At 46.0% G+C, this 21,761-nt stretch overlaps 1 protein-coding gene across 1 annotated transcript in view; it reads right to left on the reverse strand.

Annotated features, from left to right (window-relative positions):
• Positions 1-2,036: 2,036 nt before the first annotated feature.
• Vit (vitrin) overlaps positions 2,037-21,761 on the reverse strand; it is a 130,019-nt gene continuing 110,294 nt past the window's right edge. The window contains exons 11-14 of the mRNA XM_059248413.1: positions 10,268-10,371; positions 8,675-8,901; positions 5,809-6,322; positions 2,037-3,328 (exon numbers count right to left, since the gene is read on the reverse strand). Of these exons, the coding sequence (XP_059104396.1) occupies positions 3,150-3,328; positions 5,809-6,322; positions 8,675-8,901; positions 10,268-10,371 (1,024 nt within the window). The 3' untranslated portion in view covers positions 2,037-3,149. The remainder of the gene's footprint in view (positions 3,329-5,808; positions 6,323-8,674; positions 8,902-10,267; positions 10,372-21,761) is intronic.

A 21,761-nucleotide genomic window follows, 5' to 3' on the forward strand; every position in this document is an offset into this window, starting at 1 on the left:
ACTGGAAGTCAGCTGAGGGAAGCTTGAGCAAAAGAAACCTCAAAGCCCGCCCCCACAGTGACACACTTCCTCCAGCTAGGCCACACCTCCCAGTAGTGCCACTCCCTTTGGGGGCCATTTTCTTTTAAACCACCCAGAGGGGGAGTAGATGGGGAGGACATAGGGGGTGGAGGGGGGGGGACTGGGAGGAGAGGAAGGAAGGGAAACTTCGGCCAGGATGTAAAATAAATAAATAAATAAATAAATAAATAAATAAATAAATAAATAAATAAATTTATTTAAAAAACAGCACTGAATGTAAGACTTGCTATTTTTCTCGAAACAATACAATAACATATAGTTTAAAAAAATGTGTGTTTGGTGTATATGTATGTGTTTTCACGTATGTGGGCCTATGTGGGCCTGAGTACATGCACATGTGTGCCTAGAGGCCAGAGGCTGATGTGTGTCCTCCTTGATTCCACTCTACCGTATTTGTTGAGATGGAGTCTCCTCCCATTTGAACCCAGAGCCGGCTGATTCAGTTGGGGTAGCTAGCCTGCCTTTACAGGCCTTCTGCCTCCACACCCCACGTGCTGGGATCAGAAAGCGGCCGCCGGGCTCACGTGGCATTTATGTCGATGGCCAGAGTAGTCTTCATGCTTGTCTGGCAAATGCTTCACCCACTGTCTCTCTCAGCTGCTCAGCCCAGTGAAATACATATTTACATCATATTAGCTATTGTAAGCTATCTAGATAGGATGTAAATATGTGGGAGGGAGGATACGCAGAAACCATATGAAATACGATACAGTTTTATGTAAAGGACTCTGAGGATTTGGGACTCATGTGTGTGTGTGTGTGTGTGTGTGTGTGTGTGTGTGTGTGTGTGTGTGTGTGTTTGGAACCAACCCCCCCTCCTGCCCCCCCCCCCCCGGAGACTAAAGGACAACTGTAATTATATTTCAAGAACATCTTCCAAAATACAATTTTGAAAAGTTAACGTATTTCCAAACATCCAAGCAACGTGGAAAACAAGTCTTTGTGTATATTATCTTCAGAGTCAAAAGCAAGCAGAATGGTTGCTCCCTGGTCCTTCCTTATAGTTTAATTAGTTTCTTAGCTGACTCTGGCGCTCACAGAGAGTCACTGTAACTTCATGACGAGCGTCCTGCGTCCTCTGTAAAAGTTGTTTTCATGTTTTGAAATTCAGTAGCAAAAATGTTTGCAATTTGATTGCAAATCAAATTTTATGGGTAGAAAGCTTGAAATTGCTGACACCTTTTAGTTTATTCTTTATTGTAAACCAGCAGGTGTGTGTGTGTGTGTGTGTGTGTGTGTGTGTGTGTGTGTGTGTGTACATTTGGTGACGTGTGCTTAGCCATGTAGGTGCAGATAGAAGCCAGAGATTGACATTAGGATCTCTCTCTCAGTTGTCTTGCCAACTTGTTTTATTGAAATGGTCTCTCCCTGAATCTGGAGCTGTTTGGGCTGCATTGGCAGCTGAGCCCCTAGGATCTGCCTGTTTCTGCCATCTGTTGCTAAGAGTAGAAGTGTGTTGTCATCCATCCATCCATCTTTTGTTTCTTTGGTTGGTTTGTTTTGGTTTTCGAGACAGGGTTTCTCTGTGTAGTTTTGGTGCCTGTCCTGGATCTCACTTTGTAGCCCAGGCTGGCCTCAAACTCACAGAGATCCACTTGGCTCTGCCTCCCGAGTGCTGGGATTAGAAGCGTGCGCCACCACCGCCCGGTCCATCCATCTTTTGAGTGGCTGGGAAGGCAAACTCAGGGTTTCATGCTTGCACAGTAAAAGCCTTCCCCAGCACCATCTCCCAGCCGAGCCCACAGTGTTTTTAATTAGTGCTGTATTGTTTATGGGTATCAAGACATCTTGTAAGCTTAGTGTAAATTCTGCTCACTGGATAAAAGCCTCAATTTTTATAAGAAAAACATCTCAGACCCAAATTAACCAGACCCAAAGTCTGTTATGATGTTTTTATTTATTTGCAAGATTTCTTATTTTTGCCTCCAGCCAGAACAGCATTCAACACATTTTTTTATATAAAAGATTATTTATTTTTATTTTATGTGTACAAATGTTTTGCCTGCATGTATGTCTGTTCACCATGCCTGGTACCCATGGAGGTCACAGAGGGCAATGGATCTGCTTGAACTGGAGTTACAGACAGTTGTGAGCTGCCTCGTAGATGCTGGGATTGGAACCCTGGTCCTCTGCAAGAGCAGCTAGTGCTCATAATGGCTGAGCCATCTCTCCATCCCACCACAGATTTTCATAAAATAAAATAAAACTTTAGTAAATAGTCACCTTTATTTAGAGATCTTCTTGACACTTTTTTTAAGTGCTGGGGTTCAAACCAAGCACCCTATGCATGATTGTCAAGTACTCTACCGCTGAGCTACACCCTGGTCCTTTTCGTTTGGATGTTTATTTTATATTTTAAGATAGGGTCTCATGAAGTTGACTAGTCAGGTCTTGAACTTGTGATTCTTCTGCCCTAGCCTCTCGAGTAGCTGGGATTGTAGGCTTGCGCTCCCCTGCCCATCACTGAACATGCCTTTGCATGCACCGAATGTGTATTTTACATGCAGATAGACGAGTCCTTGGTTGAGGATATGAAGCTCAATCAAGCTCCTCCCACTTCATTTTTGTGCATACCCAGCTCTAGTACTGATTTTTTTTTTGCAAGAAAAGGAATAGTAGAGGATGGCCCCACCACAAACCTAGAGACTTATCACATGATCAGATAATGTCCATGAAATTCTTTTAAACATTTATTTAAGCCACTCCTACAAAAAAATAATAAAAAAGATTACACAGTTCTAACGAGAAATAAAAACAAACTTCTCATAAAAAGCTCATTTCAAACCTGTCATAACAGCTGTCTTCTGAATATGTACAACTGTCAAAATGTGAACTCTCCAACACACGCAAAACAGTGCAGCGTTTGGACCCAACCTTCGACTCGATGGGCAGCTTTTTAACAGGCAGGCTTTGAAGCATTTAAACCACAAACGGCAAAGGATAGTAACAACGCATGCATTTCCCCAAGCCCTACCCAAGCTCTGCCCTCTTCTTATGCCCCAGAAAGAAGGACAATGCTGGGGGATCATCCCAAGAATCAGTAAGGTGGCCAACTGTCTGCTCCGAACTCAGTTCCGAGGCTGTGCGTTGAACTCTGTACAGATATTCTGGATGATCCTGGGGACGAATTTGTAGAGGTTGTCAAACTCATCCACAAAAAAGGAGTGGTCCCTGGCGGGGTGAGTGGCAATCACCTCTAGCTCCTCCTGAGCAGCCCATTGGATGCCTATGGCATACGTGATCACCCCTGTGGAGACAAAGAGGAGATGAAGCAAATGTTCCTGAGCAAAGGGACTGATGATGTATATTTTCCTTCTGGGATCCCCAAATCGGAAATGTGCCAAAGAAAACCAATGAGAGAACCCCAGTGAAGCTCTAGTTTCTAGAAATAAACTAAGTGTGACTCAAAAAACACTTTGGACATCACTCTATACCAACAGCAACAAAATTCATATAGCTGTTGTCTTAAGAGTGTATAGTCTTCTGACCTTACTTGAGCATAGAGTCTTTTACGGATATAATGATGAAGTAAGTGGTGATGAGGCCATGCTGGAGCAGAATGGGCTCCTAATTCAATACCACTGGGTCCTTAAAAAAGGAGGGAGAGATGGAGACAGTGAATGACAATCGACGAAGGTCAGACAACCCAAAGGACTGAAGAAGAATTAAGGATGGTGCTTCCCAGAGTCTCAGAGAACATATTCCTCCCAACGAATTGATGTTGGGTGTCTAATGTACAGAAGGAAGCAAGAAGAAAGGACTGTTTTACTACAAATTTGTAGTATTTTCCAGGTTTTTATTTTTCTATCTAGGTATTGTCTAGGATACAAGGAGCCAGCTGTGGGTTTTAAAATGTTGCCAAGGAGCAGCAGGAACAGTTTTGCTGTTTGTTGGATTTTGACTAAAGATGGGAAGACTTTACCCAGGAAAAACTACACAACAGCCATCGAAACTGGGCTTTCTAGACCCCAGGACCACAGTGTTGGGGAGAAATTTCCACCAGCAACAAGGGCAGATGGTCACCCTGGATGGACTTAGTACTCTAGGGGACCCAGTCCTTACTACATTTTCAGATTGAATCTCAGAGTTGGGAACTAAGACAGGAAACCAACCCCCATGTCATTAAAGGCACTTAACAAAGATCTGAAACTCCAGTTCCAGAGCATCTAACGCCCTCTTCTGGCCTCCCAGGGAACTGTAGGCATGTGGTGTATAGACATACATGCAGACAAAAACATCCATACATATAAAATAAAAGTAAAAAATGTTGCCGGGCAGTGGTGGCTCATGCCTTTAATCTCAGCCCTTGGGAGGCAGAGCCAGGCGGATCTCTGTGAGTTCGAGGCCAGTCTGGTCTACAGAGTGAGTTCCAGGAAAGGCGCAAAGCTACACAGGGAAACCCTGTCTCGAAAAAACCAATAAATAAATAAATAAAAAATCTTTAAAAGTATATAGAATATTCTAAAAGGCAACCCAAATTACACATAGGTGCAGAATAACAAAACCAACCATGGTACCAAGTTCTGTGTCCTTGCTTAGGACTCTAGTGATCACTAACGCACTGAGTTTACTCTCTCTCTCTCTCTCTCTCTCTCTCTCTCTCTCTCTCTCTCTCTCTCTCTCTCTTTTGTCTTTTGGTGTTTTGAGATGAAGTTTCACTATGTAGCATTGACTGGCCCAGAACTTGCAATGTAGACTAGGCTGGCCTCGAACTCATGGAGATCTCTTTGCCTTTGCGCTCTCTGGAGTGCTGGGATTAAAGCTTGAGCCACCCTGTCTGGCTCTTGGTTTGCTTTTTATTATTACTTGAGGTTTTCCTCAAGCTTGTTACATTTTCACAACACTTTTCAGAACAAGAACTGTATGTCCACGGGTTGTACAGGAGAGGTGTAAATGCAATTGATTTTTTATAAATATTTATAAAGTATTTTGTTCATCTTCCATGTTTTTAAAACTTTTTTTTTTTTTTGCTTCTTAAGGCTCTAAATTTTTTCCTTATTTGTTTATTTATTAGTGTGGGTATGCATGCACACACATGTGACATAGTTCCTGTGTGTGCCACACCCTGAGTATGTGGGCAGAGGACAGTTTTGCGGAGTTAGTTCTCTCCTTCTACCTTTATGTAGGTTTGGGGGATCGAACCCACGTTCAGGCATGCTTCTACCCATTGAGCTAGCCAATGAGCCCTCTTAGGAAATTTTGCATGGAAACCTTTTTAAATATTTTGAATAAGATTTCCCCCACAGGACCAAAATCTGGTTAGCAGCTATGGCCAAAAATAGTATTTTACATCAAGGTATGGTAGCATGTGCTTATAATCCCAGCACTTGGGAGGCTGAGGCAGGAGGATTTTGTGTTTAAGGCAAGCTTGAGTCATATAGAAAAAAAAAATCCCTGGGGGGAAAAATCAAAGTAAAAATGAATAGCCACCTGCAATATTACATTTCTTTAAAGGTGTCATTATTCTACAAAATATAGGAACATGATTTGGAGTCAAAGAAGCTAGAGGTCTGAGATCTTTCATAAAGCAACGAATCAAATCCTCTGCAAGAATAGCAAGAGCTAACCACTGAGCCATCCCTCAATGCTCCCTCTGTGTACACTTTCTTAAGTCATAGACAGAACCAACACATTAAAAAGGCAGCTCCTCCCTGTGCACCAACGACCCTGGCCCTCCGCCCCTTCAAGAGATGCTTCTGTGCCCACGCGTATAACAGCAGTGCTCACCCTTCTGGTAGGCGGCCATGGCTGGGATCCGCACGTCGTCGTAGGACCTGCCGTCCGTGATGAGAATCATGACCTTCCTCTTGTTGGGTTTGGACTTCTTGAAGAGCTGTTCGAGGGCGTACTGGATGGCAGCCCCCGTGCTGGTACCGCCGCTCCAGTACCCCACCCTCCGGATGGCACTGAGGACGTCGGCTTTGGTGTTATACTTGTGGAACCCGAATTCCAGCCGCTGCTCGTAGGTGTACTGCACCGCCCCGACGCGCGTGTCCGTGTCCGAGATCTCGAACTCCTTGCTGAGGTTGGCCACGAACTGCAGGACGGTGCGGAAGTTGCTCGTCCCCACGCTGCTCGAGCCGTCGATGACAAAGCCGATGTCGGCCGAGTTCAAACAGGTCTTGCTGCAGGCCAGGCGGTCTGTGTCGCAGACCCGCTTCACCAGGGGCTGCACCGTCTTAGGCAGGCTCAGCCAGCTCGGCACGTTGAAGGAGTAGAAGCCATTGGTTCTGCACACCGCCTTAGGAAGAGAGAAAGGGGAAAGACGCGGTCCAGGTCAGGGGGTCAAGTCCTTCAGCCTGCCACCGTCACACCCTTCACCACCAGGCAGGTTTTACAGAGTCATACTTCCCGCCTCAGACTTCACAGTGCACCTTATTCCAGTTTCCTGGTTGGGTACCCGCTGAGGTCAAGACCCCTCCAGTAACATCTGGGCTCACTCCAGTCCCCTCAGCTGGGTCCCCGCCTTAGTGGAAAAATGGTCGGAGGAGCAAATTCACAGGGAGATGCGCGTCGTTGGCTTTAGCTTCATGTTTATGCCTCTGCTGGCTCCTCCACGTGTTTGTGTTGGAAACCAGCCATAAGTGTGGCATTTATGGGTACCAACCACCATGGAGGAGGACTAAAGAAAGCTTTTGTTCTGATACACAAACAGGGATGTTTCCAGGGCAGCCCTGTTCCCCGCGGGAAGGGATTCACAGTCCGTGAGTGGTCACGTGTGTCGGCGTCACACTGGTTGCTCTTACCATCTCTAAGTGGATTTCCACTCTCGTCCCACTCTCGTCCATGCAACGTGGACCCCTCATCATGAAACAAAGGGCCAGCTGTGAAGGGACACCCTTGAGTCCCTGAGATTGGAGCAGCGCTTTCATCTGCCATTAAACTCCAAGCTCTGCCTGCCACGCAATCCTGCCTCGGGGCAAATGGGTGTTTATTTGTCTGTGCCCAAGCTCGTTCCAGAAAAAAAAAAAAAATCAAAGAGAACGGCAAATAAAGCCTGAGCAAGTTGGTTAGTATGTCCTTAGAAGTGACTAGGCTTGTCTCCTGAAAGTGGGTCATCAATCCTTGATCCTACAGACCTTTGGGGAATCTGGCAGGGTCAGACTTCATGACTACAAATGAACTTGTATAATGACAAAATTATTTTAAGCAAGAAATAACTGAAAGTTTTCCTAGGAACTATTTTTTTTTTTTATTGATTTATAAAAACCTAAATGAGGCTCATGAAAACTTTCCAGAGCCTAGGTGGATAAATGCTGGGACAGAGCTGAGTGCTGGCTAGGGTGTGGAGGGGAGGACTCCCACCAGACAGTGGAGTGTCTCCGCGTAAAGGAGACAGTGGTGGGTGCTGGCTGTGGACTGGAGATGGGTTTGGCGGGGAGACCGTGTATATGTGGAGACCAGGAAGGGAGGTTGGGGCCTCATTCCAGAGTATCTCAGCAGTAACAGGTGAAGGGGTTGGAGCAAGGACCCCAGATTGGGAGGATGTTTCAGAGTAAACTGGGGAAACTCAAAAGGGGGAATGGACCAGTGATGCAGTACCATCTGAGGCTTGGGAGGTGGTTTAGGACTGGAATAATAGCAGAGGGTAAGAGCTGTGATGTGAGTATTAAGGTGTAATTCTGGGATGCCCCTGCCCTTGGGCAAGTGTAGGGCTAGCGAGGAATATCACAGGAACATGACCATTCTGCTCTGGGAAGTATTGTGGTTGATATATTGTGCACCCCATTAAACTTATCTGGGGGTCAGAGAACAGAACAGCCACTACAATTAAACATAGGTTTAGGCAGTGGTGGCACACACGCCTTTAATCCTAGCATTCAGGAGGCAGAGATCCGTCTGGATCTCTGTGAGTTCAAAGCCACACTGGAAACAGCCAGACATGGTGACACACGCCTTTAATCCCAGGAAGTGATGGCAGGAAGCAGAAAGGTATTATAAGGTATGAGGACCAGAAACTAGAGCCCCTTTAAGCTTGTAGGCTTTTAGCAGCAGTTCAGCTGAGATCCATTCCAGATGAGGACTCAGAGGCTTCCAGTCTGAGGAAACAGGATCAGCTGAAGAATTGGTGAGGCGAGGTTAGCTGTGGCTTGTTCTGTCTCTCTGATCTTCCAGCGTTCACCCCAATACCTGGCACCGGGTTTGTTTTTATTAATAAGACCTTTTAGGATTCGTGTTACAAAGTATAGATATTCTTTGTTTTGTACTATGTACTCGTGTGTGTGTGTGTGTGTGTGTGTGTGTGTGTGTGTGTGTGTGGTGTGTGTGTGTGTGTGTGTGTGTGTGTGGTGTGTGAAATCTACCTGGCTGTTTGGTTGGGCTCCCCCAGTGCTGTGAGGGGAGGAAGGAGAAGTTTTAAATGCGACTCTGAGGACACTGTTCTTGCCCCCTGCTCTCAAGCTCCTGGTTATGTAGTGAGAATAAGGCTTGGCTTTGAAAGGACAATTCCAGGCCCCTCCATGGGAGGCCCCCACCACTTACTCACGAGTTTCATGCACACTTGAAGGCTCTAGAAAACAGCTCTGAGGCGGTCAGAACTTTTCAGAGCGCAGAGGCTCCTGCCCTTGAGTGGGTCCCCGGGGAAGTCATGTACCTTGCTGGCGAAGTTGGGCTCCGTCACATACGGCTTCTCGCTTTCAGCAGCCCCCTCGACGGTGATGAAGAAGACATTGATCCCCGACTCTCTCGCGACTCGTGACGCCTCTTCCACTTTGTCTGTGGGCCAGCCATCCACCAGGACCACAGCCACGTTGGGAGCGCCACCCCTGTTTCCATTGGCTTTGGAAAAGAAGCTCTTGGTTACAAAGGAGATGGCGCGGCCTGGAAGGAAAAGAAAGTTTGTGCTCGGAGTGATTGTGGTAACTATGAACATAGGAACAGATCACAGCAGCACAAAGAAGTCTAGAAAAACATACTCATTCCCTCTCCAGTTGTTTGTTTCTTCTTCTTCTTCCTCTTCTTATCTGTCTATCTATCTATCTATCTATCTATCTATCTATCTATCTATCTATCTATCTATCCATCCATCATTCATCCATCTATCATCTAGCTAGCTAGCTATCATCTATCTATTTGAGACAGGGTTTCTCTGTGTAGCTCTGACTGTCCTGGAACTCACTCTGTAGACCAGGCTGGCCTCGAACTCACAGAGATCCACCTGCCTCTGGGTATTAGACTTTTATCAGGCCCCTAAACAGGCCCATGCTGTGTCTGAGAACACGGGATGGGAGGGGGCAATTTGGAGTGACAATAGCCTGGCTAAGTTTTTCCCATTGCAATTTTGCTTGTGTAAGCACTATATTGGACACACACAGGTAATCCCCTCTGTCACACTACGATGCAGTTAATGTGGCTTTGCAGACCTGGACTTAGTGACTTGGCTAGTGGTTATTGAGCATTGCATTGCTGTGAAGGAGTCTGCACTTTCCAGATATTAATATTCTGGTCACTAGAGAGATATGAGATGGAGGGAGCTCATTATTCAGCCTTTCTATAATTCCAAGGATGCTCTGTGGATGTTAGCTCTGCTCGCTGCTTTACTCCATACAGTTACGCCACCGTAACTGGCTTCTGAATTCCCTTGGCCTTAAACGATTGGAAGTTTCCCTAGAGCAGAACCAGTCTTCCCCCCAGTCTTGGAGCATGGTGAAACCATTCCCCCTTGTCCAGTTTTCCCTGGGTGAACAGGTCCAATGGGACTTCTGGGGTTGTCCCACTGAGAACTAGACCTCGGACTTCTAGTACCACTAGCCCCTCCTGAGGTTCACATGTCACAGGGAACTCATCTTCAAACGCAGGACTTGTCTCTCCTGGCATAATCACCATTCCAATGACTTTGATGGGAACGGGACCCCGAAAGGGACCTCCTGAGTGGAATAGTGACAGACTTTCACACTAACTGGCTGGTAGCTTATAGGTGGACCATGAAGTAGTCACACAGCTGTTCTGTTAGTCCCGGGGAATGTGGCTGCAACCCCAAAAAGCTAGGGACTCTGAGGCACAGGTGTTCTGACCGTTCTTGCACCTGAATCTGTGGTAATACTTTAGGAAAGAGACAGAGGCTGCATGTCATTTCTTGATGGATTATTTTTTTTCCTCCTCCTCCAATATAGAATATTATATCACAACCACATAGAAGGTGCACCATGGCAACAAGGTAGAATTAACCCGAATCTGGGTCACATACCTACATTAGAAAGGCCTCCTCTCTGGGTAATTTTCTCGATAGCTGTCTTCAGATCTTGAGAATTCGTGTGGGTTTTGAGGTTAAACTGGGTAGCAGGGTTGTCTCTAAAGCAAACAAGAAAGAAAAGTTAGCTAGAAAGTTATTCCCGTTGGAGGAAGGCAGAAATCATGGCTGATGCCTTCACGTACAAGTAAAATGGATGGCGTGACAAAGCCTGAGGCTGTGTGCATGACAGGGTTTCTCTGTGTGGTTTTAGTGCCTGTACTGGATCTCGCTCTGTAGACCAGGCTGGCCTCGAACTCACAGAGATCCACCTGGCTCTGCCTCCCGAGTGCTGGGATTAAAGGCGTGCGCCACCCTTGAGTTCTACTTTTGACTATATGTGCCATGTCATAGCTGTGTAATCTTGTTTCTTCTTAGAGCAGGGAGAAAAGTTATCTTTAGTTCATCTCCTCAGTAATGGAATTTCCTTTCTTCTTACTGACAACATCTTACATGTATATATGCACATCATGTATTCTGACCATCTGCCCTTCTCTACCCCCACCTATTTTCTCCCCATCTCTTTCACGGCCTCCCACATGCCCTGTCCAATCTTTACTGGTTCCTTTCTCAGATTTATGACTTTTGGTTTGGTTTTGTGATCTGTTCGGTTTAACTAGGGCCACTGTGTGACCATCAGATTGGAAACGCCTATAAGCCCGGTGGGGTCCTCGGAGAGTACACAACTCAAGACAATGATTTCTCCACTCCCAGGATCTATCAACCAAGTTGTGTCATCTTGAGGAATCATTTAACTTTTTTTTTTGGGGGGGTCCAGTTTCCTCAGAGATAAAAGCGTCATCATTACTTATCATACATAACACAATAACACAACGATCACATGGCTAATGTTATCCAGTGGGATTCTACCACAGGGAGGCAGCAGTGAGTTCTCAATGTCTCTGCATTACCTAGGTCCTCTGCAGTAAGAGTCTCAGATCTTAGCCACTCCATGGGTGACCAGAGACCTGCTACCCATGCCCTGGGTGCCCCCCAGCACTGGAAACAATAATGCATAGTGGCGCCAGGAAGACCACTGTACCTGTCTCTTCTTGTGACTCCTGCAAGCAGGTGACATGACCAACCTCTCATCAGAAGGTCAACGGCATCTTAAGACAGCTGGAGCCGATCTGGAGCAAGTTCACTGGTGAGGCGGAATTAGGACCCTTCTCTAGAGATGAGTATGCATGCGTGGGAGAGCAGTGGGAACAGGTTGGAACTTCAAGTACAGGGTGTGGAGGAGTGCCAGAGGGGTGAAGTTTCTCCCGGGTGTGTGTGCACCCTCAGTCACGGTGCAGCAAGGATGTGAGATGAGGTCATACCTCTGGAGGCCGTGACGCTCAACCACAGGCAGAGCAGACCCCCATAGCACACATCCTGTGCAGCCACATAAGGCTGCATGCTTCAAAAGAGCCCTCGCTTGGCTCATCTTGAAATTCTTAGTTTTTGACCTGGGAGCCTGCAAATGTCAGAGCTAGTCCAGGCAGGCTGTGGGGCCAAGTCCTCAAGAGGTGGGAAGTCTTTTAAAAGCCTTTCCACGAACAACAGAAGTCTCGCACTGAGCAGTTGCTTGGGCAGTTTGGGATGGAGAACTCTAAGGTGCCTTAGCTTGTCCTTGAGACTCCAGTGTGGTCCACAGGGAACTAGCCATCAGGATTTCAGACTAATGAGGCATGCTCAGCCTCCTTCCCATCCCTTTTCCTTTCCTATTTCCAACCTCCCTCCGTGTCTCAGGCTGGTCTTAGCTATGCCCAGAAGGTGTGCTTATCTAAGTGGCAGGCGACAGCAGTCTGAAGGGCCCTCTACCTCCAGAGCAGTCCGGGAAGTGCTGTCTTTGCCTCCAGCCACTGACTCAAACCCTGTACCTATCCACATTACCTGCATGTCCTCATCCCTCATGTCCCAGCAGTTCTGCTGGCCTTAACTTTTATTCTTCATTCTATTACGAAATTCCATTAGCTGCAGCCGCATCTGCCAGAGAACCTCTGTTCTAACTCTGCCTGTAAGACTGCTCTGTTCAAAAATCCTCAGGGGCTCTGGATGGAGAACAGTGCTAAAGAATGTGCTTAGTGCTGGGCAATGGTGGCGCATGTCTTTAGTCCCAGCACTCGGGAGGCAGAGCCAGGCAGATCTCTGTGAGCTTGAGGCCAGCCTTGTCTACAGAGCAAGATCCAGGACAGGTGCCAAAACTATATGGAGAAACCAAAAAAAAAAAAAAAAAAAAAAAAAGGAAGAAAGAAATTGTGCTTAGCAGGTGCAAGGCCCGAGATTTGAGCCACAGGATTCAAGTTAGCTCATGCCTGGTTAGCATGGGTTAGGCTCTGAGTTCAATCCCCAGCATGAAGAATGAATGAATGAATGAAGAATGAATGAATGAATGAATGAATGAATGAATGAAGAGTGAATAAAGATCCTTGCTGTGGTTTGGATATTGTTTTGAGTTCACATGTTAGGAGTTTAGTCCCCAGAGAGGAGGTGGTAAGAGACCTCAGGGTCTTTATTACAAGTACAGGCCTGGTGAGACATGATGAGGTCACCGAGGGAACAGCACTTGGAAGGGATTGGGGTGACAATGGTTGGAGCCTTGAGCACCTGTGAGTCATGCCAAGAGTGAGGCTGACCTTTGAACTGCTCTCGGGCATCCTCACTGGCAAGGTGACATCCCATTGGCATGCACTCTTGCAGTCTTCCAAGAGATCCACCAGACCTGAGTTGATGCTTGTGCCCAGCCCTGGAACCCCAGAACTCTGAGATCTTTTCATCAGTGATGAACTGCTTTGTCATGCTCAGAAAAACGTACTCCCATGGTTAGACTTCCTATTTCTGTTTTCAAAGCATTCATGATTTAGTTACAACCCATGAGCTCTCCATTTCTTTTATTTGTTTACTCTTCATTCAATCATTCATTTTAGGATTTCCTATATTCTGGTGAAATACTGAGCACACGTTCCCAGTTTTTTCTTTCTGTATCTTCTTCTTCCTTCACCTTCAGCCCCACTGACTCAACTCCCTTTAATTTGTAGCATATCACACATTGCGTGGCACATAAAGGTTCTCCACGAACTTTTCCGAAGAAACATTCCTCTCTGTCCCATTTCTGAGCATCTTTACTCTGGGTTCCATGGGTGTCCTCTTCATCACGCACATCTCCTCAACTTGTCGATAGTGGTCAGTGCACACTGGCAAGTTCCTGCTCTTGAACCCAGGTGTACATTCAATAGCTGCCACACATCTCCATCAGAAGGTACCTCAGGTTTGGTAGTTCTCAAGTGGAAGACATTTCTCCTCCGGGTCTTCTCTATTCAACCTCACTTCTCAACTCACTGAGCCATCGAGGGTTGGCATTCTCTTCTCCAAATGCCACATCCGGTCATTCCCATCTCCTACCTGTCTCCTGGCTCTTTTCATCTGCTCTAGTCCCGGCGTTGGACTTTGATCTCTTTACTGAATGACTCAGGTTCTACTTGGATCTGGACTGTCTCTCAAAGGCTCATGTTTTGAGACTGGCTCTCACTCACGGTGTTATTAGGAGGCAGTACAAACCTGAGGTGGTGGGAGGAACTAGGTCACTGGGGGCGTGCCTTTGAGAGGGGGTGTGATAAAGAAAACGGTAGCTAAAAATGTCAGACGTTTTCTCATGGGTGCACGGTGTGACTTCAGTTTCTTTGACTAGTCACAGCAATGCCGTCCACAAGCCTGCTGTCTTTCTGCTCTGTGGTGGAGTCACGCTGCTATACGTGTACTGTGATAGCTCTAACTGTTGTCTTGACACTTGGGAAGAGAGTCTCAGTGAAGGATTGTCTAGATCAGCTCAGCCTGCGAGTGTGAGTATGTCTATTTGGGATTCGCTTGGCTGCCTTAGTTGGTGTGGGAAGGCACAGCCTGAAGGTGGACGGCGTCATTCCCTGGTTTGGAGCCCCTGACCTTCTAGGAGTAGGGAAGGTTAGCTGAGTCCCAGGCATGCATTCATCTAGTCTCTCTCCCTAAATTCTTGCCTTGACTTCTCCTCAACAGTGTACCGTAACCAGGAACTGAGAGCTAATGGAAATCCCTTTTCTTCTAAATTGCTTTTTATCAGGGGATTTTTATCTCAGTAACAGAAATAAAACAAGTGTTCTCCCACTGAACCACATCCCGGTTCCTTTTCTGTTTCTTTGTTTTATGTTGTTTTCAGATAGCATCTCATTATGAAGCCTTGGCTAGCCTGGAACTCTCTACGTAGACCAGGCTGGCCTTGAACTCACAGAGATCCACCTGCCTCTGCCTCTCAGGTTTTGGGATTAAAAGTCTGAACCACCATGTTTAGCTCTTATGTTTGTGTTTTGAATCAGCTCTTTATGAATCCATAAGTTCAGGCTTGTTCCACCCTGTTTCACACCATTGCCATACTGTAGACGTTTCTTTAGCATTTTCTGGAGGACACTCACCTCCAGATCAGCAAATTTCCTCTCTGTTTCCCAAAGGACCAAAGTATTGATTCCACAACCAACAGCCCGGCAGCTCATGCCCACCTGGGCTCCCCTGCGGGTGACTCATGCCCACCTGGGCTCACCTGGCGAACATGTTTCTGTGAACCACATGTCAGCTCTCTTTTACTCTAAATGCTAGACAGCATCTCAGTCCTACTTAGGGCACGGGGTGGGGGGTGGGGTCTTTTAAAATAACAGTAACTAAAGCAAAAACCACACACACACACACACACACACACACACACACACACACACATACACACACACGGAAAGTGGGGAGGAGAGGAGAGAAAGTGCAGTAAATTAACTATGAAAATGACTCTCAGAAAGAACCAAGTCAGTAAGACCAACTGTTACCTCATTCAACTGTGTTTAGTCAGGTAACTAAGTATTTCCCCCACCTCAGGATATTACCAGGACTGATTCTGAAAGCCTACTAACTTGGTATTAAAGTGAATGCGCACGTTAGTGAGTAAGCCAATGTGCCGATGGATAGATGCACAAACCCTGAGGCGCAGCTGTAACCTGAGAGCAGGTGATCCTCCTGACTTCGGCTCCCCAGGGCTTAGCACTCAGGTGGGAATGCGGAAGTGTGGAATGTACCCATGAGGGAAGGCAAGGCCTGTGTCTTCTTGCTTAGTTCATTCTCTGTGCAGTAGAGCACTCCGCTTCAGAGCCCCACACTAGCCTCAAGTCTACACCTCCTTGGTGGTAAAACTCGTTAGGGACATTTGTTAAACTATGTTGGTCACTTGATATCTTCCAGAAGAAAATCAAACACTGGCCTGGGAGTTTCTAAAATAAAGACTCTATTGATCCTCCTCAGGGAGGTTTAGAAGGCCCTGGATTTTGGAGGACTTCTGTTAATGTCCTAACCCTACTGTTCCATTGATGTCTCAGAGACTACTGGTCTACCTCCGGATACTTTCAACAAATGGATGAACCTCTCAAAATAATGTTATGTCAGTAGAGAAATATTATCTAATCATATTTCCTCTAGCAAGAATCTTTTAAAATGGCTTCCCCTGCAGGTTACTCTAAAATAATCTATGTTTGGCCATTTAATTTTCTTTGTGGGCTGAAATGGGGATGGCATGGACTTGGCCAGTGAAATGAAGCATGCTTATGAGATCAGGAAGAGGTTCCAGGGAACATGCTGGTGGCTGCAGAGGAGGTGACAGACTTGCCCCTTGAGAGCTCACAGTAAAAATGATTCTGGCTCCATCCTCTCACTGAAACAAACACTGCCAGCCTGAGTGGCCTGAGCCAACCTGCTGAGGGACTTTGTACCACAGCTCTTACAAATGGCCACTGACCTTTTGATTTCCTAGCAGCAGAAATGGGGAAATGGGGTCTTCCAGAATTGAGTTTTTAGATGCGTTTTTATGTAATTAATAGCAGTATTTCCCAAAGAGCAGCAAATAAACCTGTCTTAACCACTCTCTGCTGGAGGAAATGGGGCATTCTGTCTAATGACCCGTGGAATCCCTCCAGAAGCAATTGGCACACCACATGTTAATCTGTAACCACATTGGGGGGCCTCTCCCAGTGAGTGGTGGGATGTCTAGGCAGCATAGCTTCCCAAGCTCATGTGGCCTCTGGTCACATTGGATCATGTTAAGATGTAGATTTGCTGTTGGACAACCAGCAAACGGTCTGAGGTCATGTATTTCTAACCTCCCTAACGCTGTGACCCTTCAATATAGTTTCTCGTGTTGTGGTAGCCCCCAATCATAAAATTATTTTGTTTCTAATTCATAACTGTAATTTTGCTACTGTTATGAATCATAATGCAAATATTCACTATGTGACCCCCTGTGGGGACGCGACCCACAGGTTGAGAACCACTGTCCTAGGTGCCGCTGTGGCTCACTCTTCAAGTAGCAGTGTCTTAGTGAATGCTTTAAAATTCCAGACGCTCATCAATGAGGTCTCCAGTGACAAGGAAGGGAAGAGAATAAATAAGTCTACATTAGGGGAGCTGAGGTACGTCTCAGTGGTTGAGAATGTGTATTGATCTTGCAGAGGTTCCAAGTTTGGTTATAGTGCTCATGCCCAGCAGCTCTTAACCACTCGTAACTCCAGCTCCAAGAAGATCCAATACCCTCTTCTGCCCTCCATGGACAACTGTACTCGACTCACACTCACATACCCCCATATAAGCACATGCATACACATAACTAAGTCTTAAAAGAAAGAAATCTAGAAAAGGGGAGAGAAAGTCTGAGAGGGGAATGGGATGGAGCCCCACAGCCCTGTCCATGTCACCTAGAAGGAGGCATGTGCGTCAGCAGCATGAGAGTCACGAGAGCAACATAGGCCTATGGGAATAGCCACGCCTTCCTTCTCCGGTTGCATGAAGAATTACCTGAGAAGCTAGTGATGCCATGGCTCCACATGCAGAAACTGGTTTCACTGAACTGATATTTGGGTTGGGCATCAGGAATTTTAAGGAATCCCTAAGTGGTTCTAATGCACACCAAGATGGCGGTCCACTTTTCAAGAGGGAGGGTGATCTCAGAGGACCCTGCACATCCCAGCCAATGTGTGATAGGAGTTCACAGGAATCACTGGCAAAGCCAAGTGTGTTTGTTTTGTATGTACCTCAAGAGAACCACACAGGGAGATGTACTAGGGTTATCTAAAGGAAAAGAACCAATTGAATGAATAAATATATTATATATGATACAGTATATATGCTACATATCACACTATATCTTATATGTACTATACACACTATATTATATACTATATATAGCACATATACAATACCATATTATATATAGCATATATACTATATGAGCCAGTATAAATCTCCTTTTAATATATATAACATTAAACATATAAAAATCATATATAACATAGTATATGCTATGTGGTACTTAATATATACTATATAATGTGGTGATATTTTATCTGTGTACACCAATAAAGTTTATCTGAGGATCAGAGGAAAAAGCCAGCCACTATAGTAAACATGGAAGTCAGGCAGTGGTAGCACATGCCTTTAATCCTAGCATTCAGGAGGTAGAGATCCATTCAGATCTCTGTGAGTTCAAGGCCACACTGGGGAACAGAGTCAGGCATTGTGACACACATCTTTAATCCCAGCACTAACCACAGAGGTCTGGAGGTCTGTACAGACAGACAGGAAGTGATAGAGCTGGGCGGAGAGAGGAAATGAGATGGCAGAACAGAAAGGCATAAAGGTGTGGATATACAGGAAGTAGGTCTCTTTGGAGACTGAGGGCTGGTAAGGTGAAGTTGGCATGGCTTTTCCTATTCTGCTGATCTCTCAGGTTTTAACCCCAATATCTGGCTCTGGGTTTTTTATTAATAAGACTGTTTAGCAATTCATCTATGATATAGTTTATATAACTATATATAATTATATATAATAATTGATATAATTATATATAACACAACTATATATAATATATTTTATTATATAATATATGATTATTATATACAATATAATATATACAGTATATATGATATATTAAATGTGTCATATTAAATATATCACATATACATATATTATATGTCACACACATATTATATATTATGCATTATATACACACATACATACATATACATATATATACATACATACATATACATATATATAAATAAATGTACATATGTGGGGATTTATTAGACCAGCTCACAGGATGTGGCTCAGGTAGTCCACAATGGCTTTCAGAAAGTCCTTTCTGAAAATTGAAAGGCCAAGAATCTGGTAGTTGTTCAGTCTACAAGGCTGGCTGTTTCACTAGTCCTAACATGGTCTTGGAGTCTTGGCAGTTCCTGGAAAACTGCTGGTCTTCAGTCTATGTTGCATGGATCCTAAATGTTCTTAATAAAAACCTGGAGCCAGATACCAGGGTGAAAGCTGAAAGATCAGAGAAGCAGAGCAAGCCACAGCCACAACCTTACCTCACCAACTCCTCAGCCTGAAAGAGCATGAGTTCCTGTCTCTTCCCCACTTACATTCCTTTCTCTGCTGAGCCATATCACTTCCTGTCTCCACCTTCCTACTCCTGGGATTAAAGGTGTGTGATCCCAAGTGCTGGAGTTAAAGGTGTGTGCCACCACTGCCTGACCTCTATGGCTAACTCTGTAGCTGGCTCTGTCCTCTGATCTTCAGGTTTATTTGCTAAGATTTTCAAACTTTATTTGCTAAGACTACAAACAAAATATCACCACAAGTCTACATGGGGATCCTGAGGAAAACGGATTGACTCTGGTCACAGTAACAGAGTAGATGAACTTGCCAGCGAAAGTGAACACATGCAGGCAAAAATCAAAGTTCCCTTCTTCCATGTCCTTTTATCTGGGCTGCCACCAGAAGACGTGGCCCAGATTTAAGGTGAATCTTCCTACTTCAGATAATCTTAATAAGTAAACCCCTCCGCAGAGCACCTGCTGCTTGGGTCCCAGTTAAGTTTAGATATAGTCAAGTTGACAGTTGTAAACATCACAGAGGGAAGAGAAGAAGCCCAAGATCCTTTAAAACAACAACAACAAAAAACCTCTTTCTCTGTGTATCATATGTGTGCATGTTGTACATGCATGTGCATGTATGTAAGTATGGGTGTGCATGTACTATGGAACATGTACAGAGGTCGGAGGACAACCTCTAGGGTCAGTCCTTGCTTTCTACCGTGTTTTGAGGCACGGACTCATTTTTCCACTGTGTATTTCAGGCTCTAGCTGGCCCATGAGCTCCCCAACTTTCTGTTTCCCATCTCCCTGTAGAAGCACTATGATTACAGAGGCATGCTGCTGTTTCTAGATTTTCACATGGGTTCTGGGGATTGGAACTCAGGTCCTGCTCTTTGAGCCATATTCCGCTAGCCTCCAATGCTCTTTTGTGTGTTGTAGTTTCAGGTCACTGAGCTTGGAGACTCTATTCGTCTTTCTAAGGACGGAGCTCACTCGGCTTGTCCGCCTGTCTCCCTGAGAGAGGAACGTGGCGAGGTGGGGTCTTTTCAAGAGGAACAGAGAGTCGGTCCAGGGAGGTGACAGGCAGCTGTCTTAGGATTCTGTTAGTTCCCGGAAAGGCACCATCAACGGTGGGGACAAAAAAAAAAAGCCATGGGGCAAACTTGAGAAGTTTGTGTGTGTGAAAAGTGTCGCAGTGCCTCCCAACCCAGCCTTGGGGACTCAGTGCCTCCCACACCGGCGGCAGATCAAGTTCCCAGGAATAAGAGGTTAAAGCATCCATCTCACACCCTTATTCTCTCCTCTGATTCCAGTTCCACGTATCTGGGCCCCTATCTATCGCAGCCAGGGAGGAAGTAAGAAGTATTTCTTCGAAGCTCTTTGAGTGAACTCAACTTGCAGCTAGAGGCCAGGCTGTCCTTTCTCACTCAGGAAAATGTGTGTGTGTGTGTGTGTGTGTGTGTGTGTGTGTGTGTGTGTGTGTGTAAGCTTGCATGCATGTGCGGTGTGAGTCACATCTGCCAGCCACACGCCTGCTGTGTCGCATCCTCGGTCACTCCCACCCCTCACTTTGGTGCAGACACCATTGATGTAGCAGCAAACACATTGCCAACTGTATTTATTTCTTATCACTGCTCTAGCGAACGTGTGCCCTAAACAGCACACATCCATTTCCCAGTCCCAAAGGTCTGAAGTCCAGTGCTGAAGGTGCTGGCAGGGTGCACAATATAGGAAGGCCTCTGCCTCCTTCAGGAGGAGGACTCAGCCTTTCCCTGAGTCCCTCACTCATGACCTTTCCTTCTTTGTCCTCAGAGCCTGCAATAGGCATCTCTCTATTCTTCCAGCCAGTGTCCTTTGGGTGGACAACAGCTAGGATGGGTTTTCTGCTTTCACAGACTTGTTATTAGATGGGTCAGCAAGGTGACGGTCTCTCTCTGATGATGTCAGCAGGGTCCCTTTTGTTTACCCCCTTTATACATTTGCATGTGGATAGCGGCTCCGGCTGTTTCCTCTACTATACACTTAATGCCTTCTTTACTTCCTCCCTGCACTCTGACTGTCCACCGATAGGTGGCGCCACTGATCCGTGACACCACTGATCTACAGAAGGCTCCAGCATGCAGACTACTCCACCGCATGTGACTGCAAGCCTCCAAGGCTGAGAATTAGGCAATGAAAAGCAAGGCGATGTAAGAAATGTAACCCAAGTCACAACCCACGAAAGATATGGATGCCATAAACCCCAGGGCAAAGGAACGTTTATTTTTAAATGAAGAAAACTAGCATTTTGCTGTGTTCCCAAACCATTTTCCCTGTTTTGAGGTCCTAGAGTTGGCAACGAGGTCCGAGAGAACATGCACAATTCTCTTCCATGTATGGGGCTGAAATGAAAAATCATCACAAGTCTAGGGGGCAGTTAGCACCCTGTGGATGTGGGCTGAGCGACACAAGGTAAGCTGTATGCCCGCCAGAGTTTATCTATAACATGAGCTCTGACTTGCTTTCCTGCATTAGTGTGACCCTTGGTATTAAATACAACCACAGGCCTGTCCATTGTATGGTTTTAATTTTAGAATGCATGTGCGAGACAGGGCCTTGACCCTTGACCTTGGGTTCCAGCACTGACTCTCCATCTTTGGGCTGGGGGGAAGCCTCAGCTATACACAGCTTTCCTGGGGGATGGTCGAGAGGTCTCCCTTTGAAGTCAATTTTGTTCGACATTTGAAGGATTTGCCCTCTTCCCATGGCTGTGCATTTAGTGGGTGTTCTTAGGAAAGCCAGGTGGTGTTTCTGAGTCGGCAGCAAATGCCACCTGTCCTACTGGAGGCACGTGACGACTGTGGGAGGCGTGCCGTGGTTGCTGACAGGATGCCACAGTCATGGGTTAGGAACTCTGTGGGCAGGGAGTAGGGGAGAGAGAACATATCACTACTGTGGAGGGTCAGATCGTCTGTCAGCCTGGACCACAGGAAAGGCGGCAGCCAGTGCAAGGTGAAGCAGAAAACAGCTTGGTAGAGGATGCTGCTCTCTAAGAGGAG

Source organism: Peromyscus eremicus, chromosome 22 (genome assembly GCF_949786415.1).
Source record: "Peromyscus eremicus chromosome 22, PerEre_H2_v1, whole genome shotgun sequence".
In the NCBI taxonomy this organism is placed as follows: Eukaryota; Metazoa; Chordata; class Mammalia; order Rodentia; family Cricetidae; genus Peromyscus; species Peromyscus eremicus.